Genomic DNA, 23828 nt, shown 5'->3' with positions numbered 1-23828 from the left:
TTAATGCAGATGTGATATTTAAACAGCCTATTTAATCTATCAACAACACAAAATACCTTTTCTTTGTTCAGCTAAATGTTTTCTCATCTGGAGCATTACGCACCCCAAGCAATTTGTTCTGAATAATTCTTTTTACAACAAGTTTGTTGCTGTGAAAATGAGTTGGAACATTGTGTACAATGTAAATGAAAATAGAATTAAGTAGTTAATCTATAACCCAAACGATACAGAAACAGCAACACATGATAGTTGTAGCTGGGAAATGTGAAAAGTATGGTATAAGTATGGTTACCACTACGTTGTATTGTCTCCTCTTAACAACTCTCAGACTTAAGGAGGCCAACTACTGGAAGCTATTTTGCAGTGTGTGTTTGACATGGAATCTGTCATATTTTTTTAGTCATAACGCTCCAAATGATTTCACTGGAGGACAGGTCTGACCGCACCTTGTGGAGCATCTTGTGGAGTCTTTGTTGATGACAGTGTAACCCATATATAGTGCACTTATTCACTTCCCATTCCACACAGGTGCTGACTTCTGAACTGTGCCAGTAACAAGCTGGACGGTCCCCCTGCTGCCTGGAAGATGCAACATCCAAGATTTCTTTGTCTAAGGCCATTTTAAAAAGGCTGTGATCCAGAGAAACTGCCAGCATCACAAGATCATGCTTATGTATGACCCCCCCTCCCCCTTCTTTTCTTTCCTGAGCCCATGCCATGATTTCCACTGCAGATTCATCTTTTGGTTTTGGGTCTTAAAATCTGTCTGGACTCTCTGAATCTTTTAATGATACTATGTACCATAGAGTCGAGTAAACCCCTGAATTCTGCGCTAACTGTCCATGCAGTCTTTCCCTGAGTGGTGAAGCTTTTTTTTCATCTTTACTTCTAAAAAGACTGAGCCAATTGCCAAATAAAATGTGAGTCTGCAAATATTTGTCAGAATTCTAGAGCTTCTCTGGCCACAAAATTTCTAAAAGTGCTCACTTGTCTCAGAGCACCATCTTAGATCACCAATTTTGATACAAGAAAAAATGCTTTGCACCTTCTCTTTGACATAAAGTTTATGTTTATTGTTGTGGACCTTATGTGCCATAAATCAGGGTCACAAGATCCTGAGCTGGACCTGGACTCAGGTCCAGAACTGAGTGAGTGATAAGTTTGAAAAACAGGAAGAGCTGCAGGAAGAGCAATGCAAGCAGGTCAGTGTCTGCAGGCATCTGTACGACCCATCAAACCAAGATGGTACAACAATTATAGATGTTATAAAAAGACAGAAAAACATAAAGAAGTTGAAACTGTGTATACATAAGGTACGCTCTGCAGTGTCGTGGTGTCATTTTCTCAGTAGTGACAGCTACTGTTTAGGATGTGGCCTGCAGTGACTCCAGCACATTCTAGCACCTTTAGAAAAGCTTAAATCCTGGTGTTGAATTCACCATTCACTCACACACTGAACAATGCGGCAGGAATAATTGCATCTTCATGACGGTGGCTTTCATCGAGGGATGCAAAGAAGGCCGTAAGAACAAGAAACCAACCAAAACCAACCAAAACCTTTCAAATCTTGTGTTTACCTATTTGAACTTTTTGCCTTTCTCCTAAATGACATCACTCTGAGGAGGTAATGATACCGTTTCAAAGGACGTTCAAGTGACGCTCTGATGTTTCTGAGCTATAAGCGTAACAGAGACCCATAGCAGTTAGTTTGGTGAGACAACTGCAGACAACTCCATTACCTCACATATAATCAAGAGTACAGACAGCTGACTGGCTGATTAATGGCTTCACCCTGGTTGGCATGCCTGTATATAGATGCTGCCCAAACGCAGAGCTGCTATTAGTGGCGCTTGCGATATGAGGTTAGAATAAACAGAATCAACAGGCCTGTCAACAACATGGCCGCATCCGAAACAAGTCTGACCCCTGCTCACCCAAAACCATCTGGTTCTGGGCGGGTTCAGATTAGAAAGTCAGCCTGCTGCTAAAAGAGGGCTGTGGGTGAAAGGCAGAGATTGAATAAAAAACTTTGGCTAAATTGGGTTTGTTTTATATTCTTGTCAGTCATCAGGTTATTGAACCAACGTGTTTATATAAAGTGGCTTCAATGGCTGTTAATACATAAACCAGTGGGTAAATGTTTGGCAAGACTTCTATTTTTTCAGACGGGTTCATTTTTCAATCCGTCATCTGTCAGCCACTGGAAACGGACATCTTTGCTCCCCCTTGAAAGCAAAATTGAATCGTGAATAAAGGAATGAGAATTTTTAATGATGAAAGTAGTTTCACTAAAGCTGCCGAATTGATTCAGGGACAGCCGGTGTGTGCACAAAGGTCATTTAAATATCTGAAGTTTCAAATTTGCCTCAACTTTAACCACAAGTGCTGTTTATCTCCAAAGATTCCAGCCAAATGCCACGCAAAGGACACAAATACAGTCTAGACTCTGGCTGTTACTCCTGTGAATGGAGAATCCTGAACTTCATCCAGACCTAAATTGAAAAAGGCTTGCACATTGGGGTGGTTCACTTTTCTTTTTTCAATCTCCTGCTATCTCCAAGATCAGTGTCTGGCAAGAGCAATCCTCAGCACTTATGTTTCCTCAGTAAAGATGGCATCAGCGCACATGACTGCCAAGTACTTTCCACTTAATTATCTTTTCGCCGTCCTTTCATGTTGAGGCCATGAGCGGGAAACTATGAAAATGCCCATTAAACTGGTCAAACTAAAAGTGATATTTTATGCTGAGGTAATACAGCCTAATATTTCCCAGCAGTGAGTGTCACTTTTGCCTCTTCCTGGACTTATGTATTGTCATCTTTCCCTCATATAATATCAAGATTTATAGCTCTTTTGTCTTGACAAAATAGGATTACAGATACAGGGTTATTGCTGTTTTGAGCTCGACTGTAAAAAGTTTCTGAGATGAGAGCAATAAACCAAGACACAGCTGCTAAAGCACTGTTATGTGACAGACTGACACTGCTGAATAGCACTCAACACATACATAAATCTATTCAATTCCTCAGTGCATCTCTCACATTGGAATATTTTGGTTGAACCTTCCACTGGAAGGAGTTGAGGTCAGAATTTGGTTGACTGGGACAACTTCAGCTGACCAGAGTGAGCAGTGAGGCTCACGCCGGCCAAGTCCTGTGGTCGAGAACAGCAGCTTCCTTCTGGTAGAGGGGGGAAAGCTTATATATGTCCTCAGTGAGCACATATGACTGTGTGTGACCCCACGATGTTCCACAATAACAACCCCAACAGGCTGGAGGAGGAGGATATAAAAATAGGTGGAAAGTTTATTTTTTTTAGACTTGAATGATTCTGCAGTAGAAAAAATAAATTCCGACTAAATGAAATGTGCAGTAATGCTTTATGCAGCATTCCTCGGCATTGTCAGTGAGATGGGATATGATTGCAGGAATCCTCTTCATTTATCAGGTCTGAATGAATGTTATTACAAATGCAGAGCAATGTTCATTCTAAAAGAAGGTCACACACTGATCTCTGAACCATCACAGCATTTTGATTACCTAACTTTGTCTACATGGCTGTACATTTTTATCAGAAAACAAGCTGCACATAACACACTTCTCAACATAATCACTGCGATAACAGACAAGTACGGATACAGTTTTTTCCAGAGAACAAGTTCAACACCATCTAACCCTTAACGAATCAAATTAAGCTCGATCAATTGTCACTTTTTCCAAGAGAGTATAGGGATAATGACAAAAACAAACCTCAATGGCACTCCAATACTATGATTCAGCAGGACAATGGGTGAATGAAGAGTAATCTCCTATTTTTATCAAATCAATTCATTCAATCAATCTTACCCAACAAAATACTTATTCAGCATATAAGTTCAGGTATGAATGTGAGGTATAAGCGTGGGAATCCATATATGATAAGGGTGCTGTCCGCCTAATCAACAAAAAGCCCAGCTTTGGCACAAATGTGATTTGCTGTTATTGTGAAGGTAACCTTGCCCAACCCAAGGCCCAATCAGTTCCGTATTAGGGGTAATGTTCATATATTTGTTTTTTTTCCAATACACACGCAAACTGGAAATTAAAAGTAAGAGGATTACGTGTGTCTTAGGTTACACCCCCAGATCATGACAATGGTACAGAACCTGAGGTCACCGTTGGAGAATTAAAACAAGGTCCAGGTCAGTACCTGAAATGAGATTATGTGCAATTCTGTTACTTTGCTCCTGGCTGAACAGTGGAAGCACTTCTGTACAGCTCAGAGAAAAGCTTGTTCCATGCTTCATAACATTAAATTGCATAGTGGCAACCCGATTTGTTCCCTTACTTTCCTTATCTTTAGTAATTTATCACTGTACTGGGTTTAGTAAAAACCCTAAGAGGACTTTTTCAACATCAAATGTGTGATGGCACAAACAATTCATAAATCTATCCCTTATTATTGGACATTGTTATTCATATGTGACTGTTTTTGGATGGATGGATGACCACATTGTCCAGTTAAAAGGCAACCAGGCTTTGTATTCAAGTATAACATGGAATTATGAGTAGCTCAGCTCCTAAAATGTTGCCTTTCTGTCATCCGGCCTGCACTCTACACACGTCTACATATCCTCAGCATGTCTCCATTTATATTCAGTCCATTTACAAGACTTTTAAAAACCACTAAAGAAACCAGGGTACTCACTTCGTATGCGCTGCATTTGTGGTTACTTTACAATTTGCGTTAAAATGCAGCTTTATAATTAGATTTTTCCAGTATCCATTAGTTTGTAATCGGCCCACTTTTGGTTTCAGGCAGACTTATGGCAAAGTTTAATGATCTTAATTTCATGAGGGGCCAGCTAAATACAAGGATTTCTCAGGCAAATTACAGTGAGACACCATCATTACTCATGAAACTGTACATACATTATGTATGGATAGACTTTTCAAAGGGAAAAAAATGAGATGTCAAAGATTTTTTATTTATTTATTTATATTTTTTAAATCAGATTATCTTAATCAGAAAAATCATTTACACTGCAACCTAAGAAAATCATTTCCCTGCAGAGACCGACTGCTCTGAAAAGCACTGCATCAGACAAACTGGAATAAATCTTTACGTCTTTACTGTTGCCACTAATGTCGTTTGACTGATGTAAACGATCAGCAGTAATTAAAGAATGGTTATGCAAAGCAGATTGGCAAATGATCCCCTGAAAATTAACTGGAGCAATAATATGTTTACTTGATTAATTATGGTAAAGAATTGTAATAATTTGTTGTTTATTATGCAAATCACTTCGATTTTTCTGGTTCCAATTTCTTTGTTGTGGTGTTGAGGCTTCATACATTTTTCATCATTGCAAATTTGACTTTTTTTTTTTCTTTTTGAAAGGTTTTTATGAAGAAATCGGATTCTGAGAAACTTTCGTGTTTATGATTCATGGTTATCTTCCACAGAACAGACTAAAAAGTCATAATATTGACCTGGGGAAATGATCAGCAGAAAATGTCGTAAAAAATGTTGGTTGAATCTCTGGACGGATGCTCTGTTTTGACATCTAGTTGGTTGTTATGACTCTTTTCTAACTGATCAGATCATTTGTAATCATATTATCTCACTTTTACATAAACTGCTCAATACTTTACGTCAGCAGACTTGTATTTGATTTGTTACATGACAATTGGATGAAAACGGATGATACGAACTGACTATCGTTTCATCAAGAAATCTATAGTTGTCTATCAAACTAATCTGTAAAGCAATAGACTGAAAAGGTTCTCAAAATTGATGTTAGATCACATTCCCTGCAGGGGGGAATTGCAGTTTATAAATTAATAATTATTTCAGATGTATTGTGCTAAAAATATGGTGCCTCAACTGTCCCTACACATGCAGAAACATCACCATGACGACAATAATGCCGGACATGGTCATACATTTCAGTGTGCATGTTGAAATCTCAGTAAAAATGACCACCAGCATCCCAAAATCTATGTTCTCACTCACCTCAAAAGCATGCGGGCCAATTCCTGGCGAGCTGCGGCACATATTTTAAAGGCGCTCTTCTGTTTAGGCAGATTCTAACGTCAACACAGCAGCAGTGGACTTTAATCCAAAACTATGTGGACTAGACGGCGGCGGGCAGCTTGATGTGCCACTGACACAAATAAACATCACTGCAGGCCACAAATAAATACCTCTCATCCGGTGTGCTGAGTGGCAGCTGAGCATCTGTCACATGCACTACCGAGCCAATGCATAGGGAGTTCCTTTTTTTTTTTTTTTTTTTTTAAATGTGGAGCCACTACTGAAACACCGTATCTGGTATATATTCTCAGTGTTTTTTCAGAGTGATGCTGCAGGACGTCGCTGCCTCACAGACATGACTATATACAGTCTGATGCTGTGGCAGCTCTGGGTTAAGACCACAGCCCTCTGGAGACCAAGGCCTCTCACATCTGCACAGCTCTGAAGCAGCTGGATGTAACTCAAAAATAATTGCTTCCTCTGCAGTGTCCAGGAAAACATGATGTGAGTGCCATGTTCTGAACTCCTCCCCACAGGGAAGGCAACTAAATCAACATTTTACAGCCATTTATCATCAGCTAACTTTGTAGTCTTTGTTTGTCCTTTTCGAGAGCAACATGAAAGTCGAAGACAGCTTGATGCTGGTAGGTAGCTGCCTTATATTGGCAAAGTAATAAACTGAGAACACAAACATAACACTGGAAACTCCACAGTTATCTTTGAAGCATAAGATGAAAGCAGCTTATTTTGCTCTATTTCAGTGAAATGTACAGAGTACGTGTATTATCCGTAAAGAAGAGGATAAAGCTGGAGGTATGTTTGAAAAGTTTGAATACATTTGTCCATAGTAACTACTGTAAATCAAAGCAGAAAACCGCCACCATTCTCTGTGAAGGAGAAACATGCACTTGATCATTTTGATTATCTATCAGCTGAGGACAACAGTGTCACATCCTGAAGTTCATTTTTCAAAATAGGGGAGAATTCCCAACTTACCTGTGCCACATAAGGGCGATTTATACACATTAACGGGATCTCTACGGTCTTACACTGTCCTATTCTTACCTTAGGTCGTATTTTGTTACTTTTCATCAACTTTTTTTTAATTCTGAACTATATACTTTCATGTAATTTTTGACCACTATCCCTCTTTTCTTTGCAGAAATCTGTTTGAGTTGCATTGGTGGATTGGTCTTTGTTTTAGTGGTTCCCTTCTCTCCCGTTTCCATGACACCGCACATTAACTATTTATCTGAACTCACAAACTGTGTTTTAAAATTTGTCTTATTATTAAGCTTCTGCTCTGTTAACTTAACTTCTGTTGTCTAACTTTGAACATTGTTTGAAAGTATCTTTCTCAGCATTTTTTAGTCATTCACAGGCTGCTGCAGCAACAGAAGGCAACTTCTCATCCTCCTCATCTTCCCTCACCTTATCGCCTACAGGTGCTGGTCAACGAATTAGAATAATTTGAAATAGTGCAATCATTAAATTCTTTGAATGCATTTTTTGTGCAGAAAGCAAATCAGGTGTTCACCGCACCTGTCCTACTCGTTAGACTAATCACAGAACTCGTTACCTGTAAAAAATTTGCTCAGCTGATCTTTCCAAAAGGCCCATTTAGGCCATTTAACTGTGACACTGTTGTTTTATTGAATTAGAATAATGGAGAAACCGTTTCATTGAATTAGAATAATTTTTATTATAATTAGAATCATCACTTTCTCAGTATTTTGTGGCTGCCCCCTTGGCTTGTATGACTGCCTGAAGTCTCCGCGGCATCGATTTGACCAGCTTGTCGCAAGTTTCCGCACTCACAGCTTCCCAGGCAGTGGCGATGTTCTGCTTCAGTTGGTCCAGCGTAGTAAGCTTTCTGTCGCGAATTTTCTGCTTGACGATGGCCCAAAGGTTTTCAATGACATTGAGGTCAGGCGAGTTGGCCGGCCATGCCAAAACTTCAAGCTGTTTTTTAGTGAACCAATCTTTGGTCGACTTTGCCGCATGAGCCGGTGCAAGATCCTGTTGAAATATGAAGTCTTCTTCGCCGAACTGTTCCTCAACAGTCGGAATCAGGAACGTTTCCAGAACATCTTGATATACGGCAGCATTGACAGTCTTCTTGAGGAAGCAGAGTTTCCCTACACCTCGAGCGGACATGCATCCCCAGACCATAACGCTCTGGGGAAACTTGACGGATCTTTTCACGCACTCGTGGTTGTACTGTAGGGAAACTCTGCTTCCTCAAGAAGACTGTCAATGCTGCCGTATATCAAGATGTTCTGGAAACGTTCCTGATTCCGACTGTTGAGGAACAGTTCGGCGAAGAAGACTTCATATTTCAACAGGATCTTGCACCGGCTCATGCGGCAAAGTCGACCAAAGATCGGTTCACTAAAAAACAGCTTGAAGTTTTGGCATGGCCGGCCAACTCGCCTGACCTCAATGTCATTGAAAACCTTTGGGCCATCGTCAAGCGGAAAATTCGCGACAGAAAGCCTACTATGCTGGACCAACTGAAGCAGAACATCGCCACTGCCTGGGAAGCTGTGAGTGCGGAAACTTGCGACAAGCTGGTCAAATCGATGCCGCGGAGACTTCAGGCAGTCATACAAGCCAAGGGGGCAGCCACAAAATACTGAGAAAGTGATGATTCTAATTATAATAAAAATTATTCTAATTCAATAAAACGGTTTCTCCATTATTCTAATTCAATAAAACAACAGTGTCACAGTTAAATGGCCTAAATGGGCCTTTTGGAAAGATCAGCTGAGCAAATTTTTTACAGGTAACGAGTTCTGTGATTAGTCTAACGAGTAGGACAGGTGCGGTGAACACCTGATTTGCTTTCTGCACAAAAAATGCATTCAAAGAATTTAATGATTGCACTATTTCAAATTATTCTAATTCGTTGACCAGCACCTGTACATATCCAGAAGAACACAATTGAACTCCCACTCTGAGCCAAAAATGACCAAATGATGCACTCAGTATGCAAAACACCTCCATGTAAGTTATTTCTTATTATTCATTATTATTCTGTAGTGCCAGATAATTAGACGTATGCTGCTCTAATGAAACAGAGAAACATCAAAGCTTAGCCTTCTTTCTGTGGTACTGTAACTCTGGACACCCAGGCAAAACAATACCTTGGGGTTCATATCAATCTATCCTGTCTGTGTATATTACTGAGAGACACGGCAACAGCAGCAGGAGATGGTAAAAAGTGAGGAAAGAGTTTCAACTCGGAGCGAGTACTACGGGATGGAGGTCAATTCCTGCTTTGCACTGCTGCAAATGTCGACTGAAAATGACTAAATGACGTCCCTGTGAACGCGTGCAGAAATGTCTTACATCATAAGTGCTAAATTGTCAGGATTTGGTGAAATAATACCCACAGTTCCACCCTGATTTTCCGGCTCTGAATATCAGTGTGTCATACCGTGAGCGAAGCGATGGACCCAGTAGTAGCCCAAGTCTACTCCCAAGAAGGTGAGCCACCAGGTCCAGGCAGAGTCCCAGGGCAGCTCCACCAGGCGGAAGTGGTCCCATATGTAAATGTATGCCGTCAACTCACAGCTTCTCATCAGAAGCCTGAAGGGGAGGCACAGTCAAAGCTCTGTGTCAGTTCAGTCTGCAAATGTATGGAGCTCATTTTGTCCCAAAGTTTTTTTGTGTGTAAATCTGTTCCTTAAATTCAAACTTTTACAGCACATAGGATAACACTGAGCAGTCGGGTCTACAAGCATCTTCCTTAATGTGAAATGCATCAGCAAATCTTGTACAGTGTTTTCTAGTCAGTATCCATCCTATGCACATTACTTATGGTTTTAAACACCCAAGATGGAGACTGGCAAATAAAAAACATGAGGCTTATAAACTAGCAAATTAGTGATGTGACAACGCCCATCTTGTATATACCGTCAGACACTTCAAAGCAATTTTCTGCAGAACATTTGATAAATGTCAACACTTCTGTGGTCAATGCACCGTTCAAAACCTCTAAAACCTGCAAAAGACAAGTTTAAGGAATATGTCAAAGAGTTCAAAGGGTTGACCTGACCAATAACTTTCTGACTTAACAGTTAGGCAGCTGCTTTTAACACTGTAGCAGATTGGTGCTTTTTAAACGGGGCATAAAATAAATAAAGTTCAAGGCAGCTTTATTAATCATTCTGTGGTGTTTTAGCCTCTGCAACTTTCACCAATGCACAGCGTTTATGTTGCCTGAGAGGTAAAACCAGGCCAAGAGATAGATTATAGAGTACTCACAATGCACATAAAGTTCGTTGCTTAGTTATTAAAGGCCTACAGAAAGCTGACACTACACCCAACACATAATGATAATACATACACAGAGGAACAATAATGATCATTGGACTCTACACCAAAACATTTCATAAACGCATGAAATTTGCGATTTTGAATTTGCCGCTAGGAAACCTTCCTGGAATTCCAGACAGGGGGCGGGGCTTCCGTGCGACGTCACAAGTGTTGTGCCATGTTGCCAATTTAGCGACTTTGTCGCTAGATTTAGCGACTTTTGGCCATCTCTGGCGACAAAAAAAAATAATCTAGCGATTTAGCGACTTTCGGGCTCAATCTGGCTGAATCTAGCGACAATTTAACTTGTTTTGTGAGTGACAAATCAGTTGCCCCGCGACACCATACAAGCCGAGACAGAAGCACTGCAGGACGGCAGCAACCCGGCATTTCCTGTCAAAACCGCAGTTTCAAGCTAGCTACAACGAGGGTAGGTTCACTTCCTGTTTTCAAAACAACAGCACGTAATGGCTTTCCCTATGATAAAAGGCAACGGGTATTTTATTTTGTCAAAATAACCGGAAGTGCGTTGCTCACTGCGGCTAGCTTTAGCAGCGCCGAATTCGTCGGAACAAAATGGTAAACAGCCGGTATTTTGTCAGGTTTTCAACACGTTGGGGATCTAAACGACTACTTTCTCACCTGAAAAGTTTCAAATGTTACGGGGACAGAGGAAGCAGAGAGACCTGCGGTCGGAACTTGTGTCTGTGCCTCCCTGTCCGCCTGCCTCCTCTCTGGTGAAATCAGCCGGAGCCATCCCGCCGTGTTCAGCTCCCTGCGGTGCGGACACTCAGGGGGAATCCACCTGGCGGAGAGCGGACACACCGCGGGATGGTTGCCCTGAAATCAGCCGGCAGAGCGATCATCAAGAGCCCCGACGTGGACATGATCGCTCTGCCGGCTGATTTCCACTCTCCACCTGGCGGAGAGTGTGTTCGCTCTCCGCCAGGTGGATTCCTGTCCGACCGCGGGTCTCTCTGCTTCCTCTGTCCCCGGTGGTGTGAAGGGCGGTTTATGGTCGGAAACCAGGTCGTCTGCGTATGTACGCAGACATGCCCCCCCCCCTACGCAGACACTACGCAGACACTCTGGTGCACCTCCTCAAAATTGTAACTCACCGCAGACAGTGTCGCAGACATCGCCGCAGGGGGGAGAGAAAGGAGGCCTCTGATTGGTCAACTCTACATCCGCTCTACACTATGCGTATTTCCGGTTTGCTAACCGGCTGACGCTAACCGTGCTAACCGTGACGATTCTTTCCCTCTCTGCCAGCTCCAGTAGTAGCAATATTTCTTCTATTTCTAGATCGATCAGCTGCATCTCAATCAAAGTGCGCATTCGTCCAGTCGCCATTGTTGTTGAATGACCTCCGTAACCGTAACACCCACAATCCTAGCTTGTTCGTGATTGTCCCTCTTGCGTTGTGGCGTGGGATTAACATAGCGCAGACAGCGCTTCAAGGCATAAATCAAAAAATAACTGCGTCGTGTCTGCGACAAGCTCACTGCGACACACTGCTGCGAAGTATACACGAGCCTTGAGCTGCTGGTGCTGAGGGCAACACACGCACTTCGTACATCTACTCGCAATAAAAACTGCACTGAACCCAACGTTTTATATTTCCAAGCGACGTCCCGCGGCACACATCGAAATTTGCCGTGAAGAAGCTGTCCACGTCTGGCAAACTGCTGGCTTCGCTACTAGAACTACTGGGGGTTGTTCCAGCAGCTGGCACTCGTGATGTCACGCACCTGTCGTTCCAGTTTGCCAAATTCGAGTCAAATGTGGTGATAGTTTATTGGGCCTAATCAGGACTATCCAGGGGCCTAAAATTATTTTAAAATCATAAAAAAATTCCATGGTATATAAGGAATCGATCTGCTATTTCAGTTTTGTGCAAAAAAATCACCTTTAATTCTGTAGGCCTTTAAGCATTATAATAACTGAAGACAACTGAGACAAGCACATCTTTTATAATCAGCGCTCCCTTTCCCCTGTCTGGGTTATGTCGGTTCAACAAAACTTAGATATGTTATGATAGGAAAATGGAGATAAGAAAATAGATAAGATTAAATGGGTTTCTGTCAAAATTGATCACTTAAAGGCATGGTTGGTAATCCTGTTCAGAAACACATTTTGTAATACTGGGTGAAATGGTCCGTCTGTCCTGAGAGAAATCTATACAAGATGTATTTAGAAAAAGGGACGAAAATAATCAGACCTCTGTGGCAGCTGCAGGACTGAGAAAAAGCTGACCAATCCGAGATCAGCGTCCCGCTGATCTCGGATTGGAGCGCCTACAAAAACCAATCAGATGCCTCTGCTTTCTGCCTACGCCCCCCTCTGTCGGCTCCCTGCTCCGTGTGCGCATGCGGTTCTACCGGCTTTGGATGACGCACTGACGGAATGGGGAGGGGGGGGTGGAGCTTAGAGGAGGGGACACTTTCGAATCTTGCTAGCTCTCTTGCTAGCTCTCTAGGATTACCTACCATAGCTTTAATGGAGTCTAATGTTTTTAAAATACAAACTGAAAATGTGTACAAGAGGATATACGACTTGTTCTTGTTGTTAAAAAAATAAATTGGACAAGCTTCAAGTTTGATGAGAATCCTTTAGTCCTGAGTGACACCATTTATCCTACGATGTACCCGTCACATCACGTCGGCTTACTTTGAGCAAGCTAATGAGACCCAAGACCAAAAAAGTGGAGCACATCAGTCCAGCTCTGAGGTCTTTACACTGGCTGCCTGTCCATCAGAGGATAGACTTTAAAGTTCTAATGCTGGTCTATAAAGCTCTGAATGGTCCAGGACCAAAATACATCAGTGACCTCCTGACCCAGGATGAACCTTCCAGACCCCTCAGGTCATCTGGATCCGGTCTTCTATCAGTTCCCAGAGTCAGAACCAGACATGGAGAAGCTGCATTCAGCTTCTATACTCCACATGTCTGGAACAAACTCCCAGAAAGCCTCAGATCAGCTGAAACACTCAGTCTATTTAAGTCCAGGTTGAAGACACACCTATTTTCAGCTGCGTTTGAATAAATCTCCAAATCTGAAGCTTGAGTTTCAAAACTTAATCACATTTTAACTACTGATTTTATCTGATTCTATCTATTGTTCTTATTTCTTTCTTTTTTGTTTAAAATTTAAATCATGCTTTTTATTTCTACTGTTTTAATGTATCTGTAAAGCACTTTGAATCACCTTGTTGTTGAATTGTGCTATACAAATAAACTTGCCTTGCCTTGCGTTGCCTAATGGTTCTTTAAGCAGCAACTTAAAGCTACCACAGCAACAACAAATGCATTCTGATGTATGAGGATCACATCTTTTTTCTTCAGATCACAGAAACAGCTTAAAATATGACCCAAAATGCTGATGAAAAGCAGTTAAACCAAGTATTGCATCACTTTTTCCACTGCAGCACACACGACCATCCATCATACAGTGTGACCCGACTGCGGCCTGCCTGAACACTCACGCCGGGAGTCGTGAGATCATTCCAGCAGAGATGGAGGTGAGTCCATCACTGACGGTGACCACCGAGCCTCCCGTCTTCAGCGCACCCACCACCATCTCCAGCACCATCAGCCCAACAAAGAACGGAGTGGCCTGCACACACAAAGAGAGCCATACATAAATACACGATCATGACACAACGCTGTGCAAACAACCGTTTCAGCTCCTCTGTTGCTTTTACCAGTTGCATTGAGCACGGCTGTTTGTTTTGGCAGATGAGCTAAAAGCTCGCAGGACTTTCATGTCATATGGTCCATGATGTTTGTTTCACTGTGCGCGGCTGGAGCAGCGGGTCTAAAGCCACAATCATTTGGCAGGTTGAAAAACACAAACATTTATTTGAACAGAGCAGCGGTCGAGGTAGAAAGGATCTCAGTGGATCAATTACACATCAGTGCTGACAAACAGAACATTTTCATTTTAGTAACGTTAGATACAAGCCAAGCAATATAAAACAAATAGTACCAGACGTTGTTAGGAAACTTAATTGTCCTGATTTTCAGCCGTACAAAGTCATGTGGGAAATGTTCAGTTAGTCTGTTAGTCTTCTGACAAACATTATAACGTGTAGAATTCAGGCGAACAAGCTACTTACCTTTCAGTCTAAGGTCAAAAAGATGAAACCCATTTTCTTCTTTGATTCTAACTGGATAACCTTCTTTACGGGGCAACTGTGGTGGTAACCTTTTGTTCCAGGTTTATGTTCTGCTTTAGAAATCCCTTTAGATTTATTGATTTTATTCTATTTTTTTTTTAAATCTGCATTTGAAATAAATAAAATCATTAAGAAAAGAAACACACACAAAAAAACTGGCTGTTCTGGAAAGACTTTCACAACAACTTTCATTCAAGAGAGCATAACATTGAAACATGCAAAAAAATAAATAACTGGAAAGGTCTCAAGACATGAAAACCTTAAGACAATAAACTGAAACAAATCACAAACTATGTGCCACTAAATCTAATGTACGATGCTAAATCTAATGTACGATGCTAAATCTAATGTACGATGCTAAATCTAATGTACGATGCTAAATCTAATGTATGATGCTAAATCTAATATACGATGCTAAATCTAATGTACGATGCTAAATCGAATGTACGATGCTAAAACTAATGTACGATGCTAAATCTAATGTACGATGCTAAATCTAATGTACGATGCTAAATCTAATGTATGACGCTAAATCTAATATACGATGCTAAATCTAATGTACGATGCTAAATCGAATGTACGATGCTAAATCGAATGTACGATGCTAAAACTAATGTACGATGCTAAATCTAATGTACGATGCTAAAACTAATGTACGATGCTAAATCTAATGTACGATGCTAAATCTAATGTATGATGCTAAATCTAATGTATGATACTAAATCTAATGTACGATGCTAAATCTAATGTACGATGCTAAATCTAATGTACGATGCTAAATCTAGTGTACGACGCTAAATCTAGTGTACGATGCTAAATCTAATGTACGACGCTAAATCTAATGTATGATGCTAAATCTAATGTACGATGCTAAATCGAATGTACGATGCTAAATCTAATGTACAATGCTAAATCTAATGTATGATGCTAAATCTAATGTACGATGCTAAATCGAATGTACGATGCTAAATCTAATGTACGATGCTAAATCTAATGTATGATGCTAAATCTAATGTACGATGCTAAATCGAATGTATGATGCTAAATCTAATGTATGACGCTAAATCTAATGTATGATGCTAAATCTAATGTACGATGCTAAATCTAATGTACGATGCTAAATCTAATGTATGACGCTAAATCTAATGTATGATGCTAAATCTAATGTACGATGCTAAATCGAATGTATGATGCTAAACCTAATGTACGATGCTAAATCTAATGTATGATGCTAAATCTAATGTACGATGCTAAATCTAATGTATGATGCTAAATCAGTTGCTCATATTTAAAGTTGTACCAGTTGGAGAGCAATTTTCTCTGAATACCTTTATTCATTCACTTATCACCATAAACTTTACCATGTTCTGATTAAGATAGAGTTGAAAGTTTTTTTTCATGAAGTTGTTAGCTATGGCCTTTGTGCATTGATTTAACTAATTTTAACTCATTCGTTAAGTCGAATGTAAAAGTAAGGAGAAACCTCTAGAACTTGTTTAATGAGTCTTCCAGCCTCTGGATTTAACCAGCTTCTCAGTCTGGGCATCTCCCATCGAACTTTGCTTATTCTTCCTGAGCCAACATGGGTTTTCTCTGGATCCTTTAAGTTCTTTTCACTGTCCAAAACATAATGTAAGGGTAACTGATCATTCTAAAGTGGCATGTTTGGATCATTTTGTGTTACTCCTGAGATGGACCAGAGGCCTATCCAGAGCGTACCCTGCGTCTCCTTCAATGCCAGCAGAGATCACAGAGAGAGTGCAAAGTCTTCTCTCCTAAGAGATTGCCAACATTAGATTTGTAAATTAACGTAATCATAGCAGATTTACTTCATTTTAAACTTCGGTGTGAGGATGAAGTATGGAAGTTTTTCTGTGCCATCAGAGTTTGAATACCAATTTCTAATATTGAATTTTTACAGCATCAAAATCAGACTTTGAATTTGAAAAACCAACAGTGTAAAAAAAATAAAAATAAAATTCTAAAAACAAAAATCAGTAAAAAACATTCAGTGGAAAAAAATTCAACTTCAAAAAATTCAATGGAAAAAAATTCAACTTAAAAAAATTCAACTTAAAAAAATTCAGTGGAAAAAAAAAAAATCAACTTCAGAAATTCAGTGGACACATTGACTCTCAACAATGAGACCAACGAGGAGATGCAGGGTCCTGGATCCAACGCCATGCGGTGAACAGCCTGCACGAAGTAAACTGGAGCGCAACATTGGAAAGATGTCAAAGTTGGAGCTTCAACAATTTCCACTGCAGCTGAAACAGTCCAATAGCACTGTGCCTGCATATCAATACACCGAGTATGTTAAAATGCTTGGGGTGGAAACTTAAGTTTTACAGATGTTGACTTTTCAAGGAAATCTGGAGTTTCGGACCTCCAGATTTCCAGCTTGGTGGACGTTCAGTTGCTGAGTTGAAATGATGGGGTCGTCCAGCCTCTCCACCCTCAGCGTGGGCATTTCATTTTTTATAGAAGGAAAAGCCTCTTTGGGAACACAACATAGTAGCGCGGCGAAGAGGCAAGAAAGTCATGTTAAGGATTTCACAATGTGGCGGTAAAAAAAAAAACCAACGATTTTATTCTAGAAGAACTGAACTGGAGAAATACATTTTGATTAAAAAGATACAAACCAACAACAAAGAAATTAAATATCAAAGAATAGATTTCATGCACAAACTACTCGTGACAAAACAAATGGTGAACACTAAGCAAACAGTCAGTGACAGGCCTCTATTTCTAAAGGTTCTGGAAACATGTAATAACCCCTTAATGGGTCTGTCAAACATGGAACAAATTAGTGAGGGACGGGGTTAGAAAACAGGTCACCGCTGCGACTTCAGTGGCGGGCCAGCCCCTCTGGTTAGCTTTAGCTTGAAAGTGCTCATTGACCAAGTGACTCCAGTCATAAGCGAGGACATGTGGCCCCAGCAAGAGCGAGGAGTGGAGGCGTGACGAGACCACAGAGGAGCACATGTGCAGGTGTGTATATTCATGTGAGGATGGAAGGGAGAGTGTGCATGCATGTGTGTGCATAGCCCCTCGTGAATGAGTCCGCTCCAACATGCAGGTGTGCGTGAATGTGTGCGCACAAGCAGAGGCGTGAGCACCACCAGGGACCTGCGATCACACGCAACAGTCCAACATCTGGCAGCAGACTGCAGAGCTGCAGCTAACAAATGGGCTCGCAGAACAGGCAGACCTCCTCCAAACCCGCTGAGAGAGAGAGATTATCATTCTGGACGCCGGCCTAAAACCTCCCCTCCTTTCTTCTCTCCTGTCTAGCATATAGTTTTACCTCTGCAGCCCTGAGTTCTTGACAGCTTTGGGACAAAATTATTCAGCAGGACAAGCCGATTCTCATGTTGTCTTTCCTATTTAACATATGCATTTCAGGCTTCTTCCATCAGTGGGTCCTTTTTTTTTCTCTCCATTTCATATAAATGTTATTTTTCTCTTTCCGTGAGATAATTCAAAGTCCTTTCTTTCTCATTTTGCATGCAATCAAAATATCCTTCCCTGTGTTTTGTCTGACTGGCACATAAACTAAAAATGGCAGTAAACACTATTTAATACTGCAGCATACTTTGGTGTGACTGTTTGTTGTGGTGTCTATTAATTGTATTTTATTTTCTTCTAAAATTCACCCTTACATGGAACTTGACATTTGTGCACCAGATGTTTGCATTTTCCCGAACAGCCCTTTTATAAGGTCACGGTTGACTGATGTTGGCTGAAAACATGTAGGCTGACAATACACTTTTATCACTGCTGTCTGAGAAATACTGCGTTTGCTTTCAAATCACCGAACAGTGGAGAGACCTGGCAATGAACCCAACAAAGCCCTAATTCCAAACACCTCCAAAAAATTAGAGGGCTCTGTTTTAGTTTTTTTCTCTAATAGGATTGGCCTGATGGGATCACAGAACAACAGCCGTGGGGAATAATTGACACATCACAAACTGTAAACAGGGTACAGTCACTAAACTGTTTCGGCACACCCATGCAGACTTTTAGAAGCATCAAGCCCTTCAGCAACAACAAATTTACTTAATCATGCCTGGTAGTGGATTATAAGAACTCCTGCTGTGGGGGTAATTGTTCTTCTCTGCCAATGTGTCTATAAAACCTCATAACAAACACATGTTGTTAAGCCTGCCACAGTAAAAGGGACACTGGAAAATGACAAAAAAAACATAAATATCATCTTTATAAATTCAGAATCAATTCATTAAATGAAATAAATAAGTAAGTGCCGGTTTGGTTGGGCTCAGCAGGTATGTACTGTACCCCTGGAATAAAGTGCACCTTGAGGTCATTAAACTAAGAGAAGTTAAAGTTTTACTTCTTTCCATCTAATCTATGTTTTTTTTTTTTTTTTATTGACCTACTTGTTTCTCTGTATAAATTAACTCTTAATCTAAAAAAGGCTTATTAAAAGTAATTAACTTATCTACCTGTAAAAAAAAGTTATTTTTAATTTCACATAAAATAGCAAAATAAATAACAAAGTTTGGAGATTGGGTGTATCGTTTTATAGTTTCATTAATGAGAACAAAACAAATAGTCCCGTGCAAAAGCAGAATCTTTTAAAGTGGTCTTCAGCAGTTGTTCTCCAGGTCTTTTGGTGGACATTAGCTTCTTTTTCACCAATTTTCAGAACAGCATTTTAAAGCGTTTTCAAGGGAATGTGATTTAAGCCGCTTATCACTGACCTATATTTTATTCAAGGAGAAAAAAGGCTCCTAACTCAAAGGAGGATCCAATGTTGTGTCGATACATACCAAACATCTTTTTAAATTGTATCTTTGGGACTTTGTTACGAGCAGCCTGTCACAAAGACGCATCGTTTGTTCACATTTCTGCAGTTGCATCAATGAAAAACAGCAAAGATGACACAGTTTGACAGACAGAAAATAGGATTTCTGTACAAACAACCAGAAAATCTGTGATTTCCTGCATGGTGTGGAGTGTGTCCCCCAAAAACCTAAGGAAACTGGACAAGTGGAGGACAGAAGAAGAAGTGTCAGGCCTAAAGAACTATCTACAGCAGATGAACAGGATCTGAAAGTGATGTCCTTAAGAAAGAGGAAAAAATCCAGCAAAGACCTGACACAGGAGCTGAGAGATGCATCTGGACCTTCAGCTGATCCATCTGCTGTTGGCCCAAGCCTCATCAGAAATGGGCTCCATGGAAGGGTGGCTGTCAAGAAGCCGTTCTTAAGGAAGGGAAACAGGGAGAAAAGGCTGAGCTGTGCCAAAGGACACAAGAAGTGGGCTGAAAATCAGTGGCAGCAGGTCTGATGGAGGGATGAATCCTCCCCAGAGCCCGGAGCTCAACATTACTGAAGCAGTGTGGGATCATGTTGGCAGAGAACGGAACAAAAGGCAGCCCACATCCAAAGAAGAGCTTTGGGATGTCCTTCAAGAAGCCTGGAGAACTATTCCTGAAGACGCCTTAAAGAAAGGACAGAAAGCTCGTCTGAGAGGGTTCAGGCTGTGTTGGAGGAGAAAGGAGCTCAGAGCAGAGATTCACTTTAAGTTTGTCAGAATTATACAAATTTACTTTATTTCCATTCAAATTTGCAAATGCTTCAAAAAGATAGCTGCAGCTAAGTCCCATTTTTCTGGCAATATATAAAGAACTGAGGGAGGTTCAAGACTTTTGCACATTACTGTACCCAAAGCTGGACATTACCATCCTCATCATCCGTTAAAAATCCTAACATACAATGGCGTAGCCACGGGTGTGCCAGGGTGTGTCGGTGCCACCCAAAGAGGCAGCTGGCACACCCAAAAAACAATGCACACCTGCACCTGGCAACCTGGCGTAGCATTATTTCTGATGAAATAATAAATGCGTTCAATCACCAAGCCACGCCGTCTTCGCCTTTAAATTGAGAGCTGCTCAGTGCGCACAGGTAAGCAGCAACATGGTTGTGTCCTTCACTCTGCTGCTGAGCCCAATAGCTGTGCTCAGATGGTTAAACAGCTTTGCTGTTCATGCGTGATGTGGCTACCATATGGCTCTGTGAGAGTGCATGAGTACGCGCACGAGTGTGTTATATTTCACTATGTTCATCTCATTGGGCACGCAATGTCTTTGCTGTTTTTTTTTAAGAACAGTGTCATTTTTGTATTACTTTGTCATTGATTTATTTGAGAGCACATCACATGTGTGAATATTTAGAGCTGCTGTGAACTACTGTTGATTGTTACTGATGAGAACGCACACAACGTGTGGATATGATCTGTGTTAATAATGTTGTATTCGAGAGATACATTCTTCTGAATCTTTTTGGAGGTGTAACACTGTTGAAAATAAATTTGGCACACCCAGTATTTGCTGGTGCACACCCAATGTCTTTTTTTCTGGCTACGCCAATGATATAATATGTAGATTTTTCAAGTGAAACTGCCAAACATACTAATTTTTGCTTCCTTTACCTTTCTTTAGAGTCTTAAACTCTTTGAACAGCTGGTCGTCACTGCATCTTTGATTCTGTTGCTCAAATTACTTCATTTTTTTCTTTATCCGCTCACTTTAATTTCCTCCAAATCAGTAACGACAATCAGTTTAGTTTTTTATTCATCTCAACATGTCAACAATCCAACAGTAAAATGTTTGCTCTGGTGACCAGTAGTCATGACAAACTGCTTTTTCATGCCAGCTGAAAACACAAAAGATTCACTAAAGAAGTTTAACAAATTTTCAATTTTACAACATTAATTTGCTTCATGTTACCAAAGCAAACAATAAACAAATTAATGATTTTGTTAATTACTGCAGACAGAGTATTCATTTGTATGCCAACCCTTTTTGTCTGGGTAAACTCAGACAAAACTGAAATCATTGTCTGTGGCCCACATGAACAACGAGAAAGTGTTATCAGTCACCTTGAGACTCTCTCTCTAAAACCTAACTATCAAGTTAGAAATCTCGGGGTAATATTGGACTCAGACCTGAACTTTAACAGCAGCTTTTTACCATCTAAAAAACATTGCCAGAATCAAAGGAATAGTGTCTAAACCAGACTGATCCATGCGTTTGTCTCCAGCAGGTTAGACTACTGTAACGGCCTGCTCACTGGGCTCTAAACGGGCAGCTGCAGTACATCCAGAACCAGTGGCGGCTGGTGATTCAATTTGTTGGGGGGGCGCAGTTGCGCGTGACGGGTCAAATAGCACCTCACAATCAGAACACAACACACAAATTCTAAAAACCACCTAAACTAGACCATTGTTCAAGTATTAATACAATTAGAGAGATACTTTGGATATTGTTGACCTTAAATAAAGAGTTTTGGGACAGAATAGATAAAGAAATATAGGCTACTGTAATTAGAATAGACCACATGTTACACCATCTAAACACCAGTCAACTAGATAATTGTTAAACTATCAATACAGTTAGAGACAGACATTGGGTTGATCAAAAATGAAGACTTTTGGGGCAGAATAGATTCAGAAAGTAGGCTACTTTAATGAAAATAGACCATATGTTATACCATAACCACAACATAATAGTAGGGAGGGATGATGGTTCTGAATTTCCTATTCTATTGCAAAATGTACAAATATTCAGGAAAAACAAAGACCACATTAAAAGGTAGGTGTGTCTAATGTTTTGAGGACTAATATAGAAGACTGGATCAATTCTGATGTTTTTAAATGTGCTATTTAAATAAAGCTGACTTGACTTGACTGCACTGAAAAATGGACAACAACTAATTTCTACAACAGAGACTCACCTCTGCAGCAATCCTACTGTCTGTGGTCTTCTTCCCCGAGAGCCCGGCGCTTCCTCGGATGCTTGCTTGATGGACGTGATTGATTCGATGAATTGTCCAATCACGTTAAGATTAAAAATAAGGAAAACTCTGCCATTGGTCTGGGCGCACAGAGCTGCGAACTAGAATAAATTTTTCATGCGCCAATGAAAAGCTGCCTCTGCTTGTTTAGGTAAAAAAGTTTGCTAGCTCTCATCGACCACCTGGAGGAGGGCTTTATATCCAATAGCAAATAGCAAGCCTATCTTAAAGTCGAAAGCATTTAATGGTTGCTGGCAGTGGCATGTAGCCTACAGCAGAGTCTATCACACCACTGCACGAGTAAAAACGCAATGTACAAATGTATAATTAATTTCATATTTGTTATGGTTGATTCACGGGAGGGGCGGCGCTCTAGCGCCCTCTATTGACCAACCGCCACTGTCCAGAACGCTGCTGCTCGAGTCCTGACTACAACCAGGAAATACGACCATATTAGTCCAGTGCTCAGGTCTCTGCACTGGCTTCCTGTTGCTCAGAGAATAGACTTTAAAACAGCTCTGCTTGTGTACAAGTCTCTTCATGGTCAAGCGCCAAAGTACATCTCTGACATGTTAGAGCCATATGAACCAACTCGGGCTCTGAGAGCCTCAGGGAGGGGTCTCCTGCTGGTGCCCAGAGTCAGGACGAAACAAGGTGAGGCTGCGTTTCAGTTTTATGCTCCTAACATCTGGAACAGCCTTCCAGAAGATGTGAGACAGGCCTCAACTCTGACAATGTTTAAATCCAGGCTGAAAACAGTTCTATTTAGCTGTGCATATGACACCTGAAAGTATTTTATCTGCACTCTTCACTTTTAAATGAATTAAAATTAAATGATTATTTTTTACGAATGATTTTATTGCCTTCTTGTGATTTTATGTAGCTGTAAAGCACTTTGAATTGCCTTGTGTACGAATTGTGCTCTACAAATTAAATGAAATAAATAAAATAAAAAGTGTTTTATCACTTTTTTATGCAACAGACGTGTTCAGCTCTTTTTCTCATCATGATCACACGTCACACGAGGCGGAGGTGGCAGAGACGTTTTACTTTTACACAGAGCATCACTTTCATTACATGTGGGGGCTACACCCACCTGCTGCACATACTGAGGGACTTCTTCCACTTTTTCAAAGGATGATTCATTCGGTGTGAGCATGGAAAACATGGCCCGAAACCCCCTGGACACCGACCCGGACTCCACGGCTGCAGCCATTCTCTCCCAGCCCGAGCCCCGTCACCTGAGCGGGAGTAACAACACACACATGAGAGGAAGTTCGTCCAAACTAACTCAGGCCCTTAATGCACTGGGAAAAAATTTTTGCTTTTGCCTTTTAGTTTAAAGTTCGTCAGCAGAGACACGGAGCGCGTGCAAGGTGATGAAAGTAAGTGCTGACAGGTAGGAAACCGCGTCCGTGACTGTTTCACGCGGCCACAGGATCCAGATGTGGCTACGCATTAATTCACAATTTATAGAACGCCAAGTTTACCTCTG

The 23828-nt window shown here is 40.8% G+C and overlaps 1 protein-coding gene across 1 annotated transcript in view; it reads right to left on the bottom strand.

The window, feature by feature from the left end:
• Nucleotides 1-23828, bottom strand: part of agmo (alkylglycerol monooxygenase) — a 70497-nt gene extending 46669 nt beyond the window's left edge. Inside the window, exons 1-4 of the mRNA XM_075466817.1 lie at nt 23665-23828; nt 23430-23574; nt 13821-13951; nt 9455-9606 (exon numbers count right to left, since the gene is read on the bottom strand). Of these exons, the coding sequence (XP_075322932.1) occupies nt 9455-9606; nt 13821-13951; nt 23430-23549 (403 nt within the window). The 5' untranslated portion in view covers nt 23550-23574; nt 23665-23828. The remainder of the gene's footprint in view (nt 1-9454; nt 9607-13820; nt 13952-23429; nt 23575-23664) is intronic.

Source organism: Odontesthes bonariensis, chromosome 5 (genome assembly GCF_027942865.1).
Source record: "Odontesthes bonariensis isolate fOdoBon6 chromosome 5, fOdoBon6.hap1, whole genome shotgun sequence".
Taxonomy (NCBI): domain Eukaryota; kingdom Metazoa; phylum Chordata; class Actinopteri; order Atheriniformes; family Atherinopsidae; genus Odontesthes; species Odontesthes bonariensis.
The sequence above is the reverse complement of the archived record's forward strand: the minus strand, read 5'-3'. Positions and strand labels throughout refer to the sequence as shown.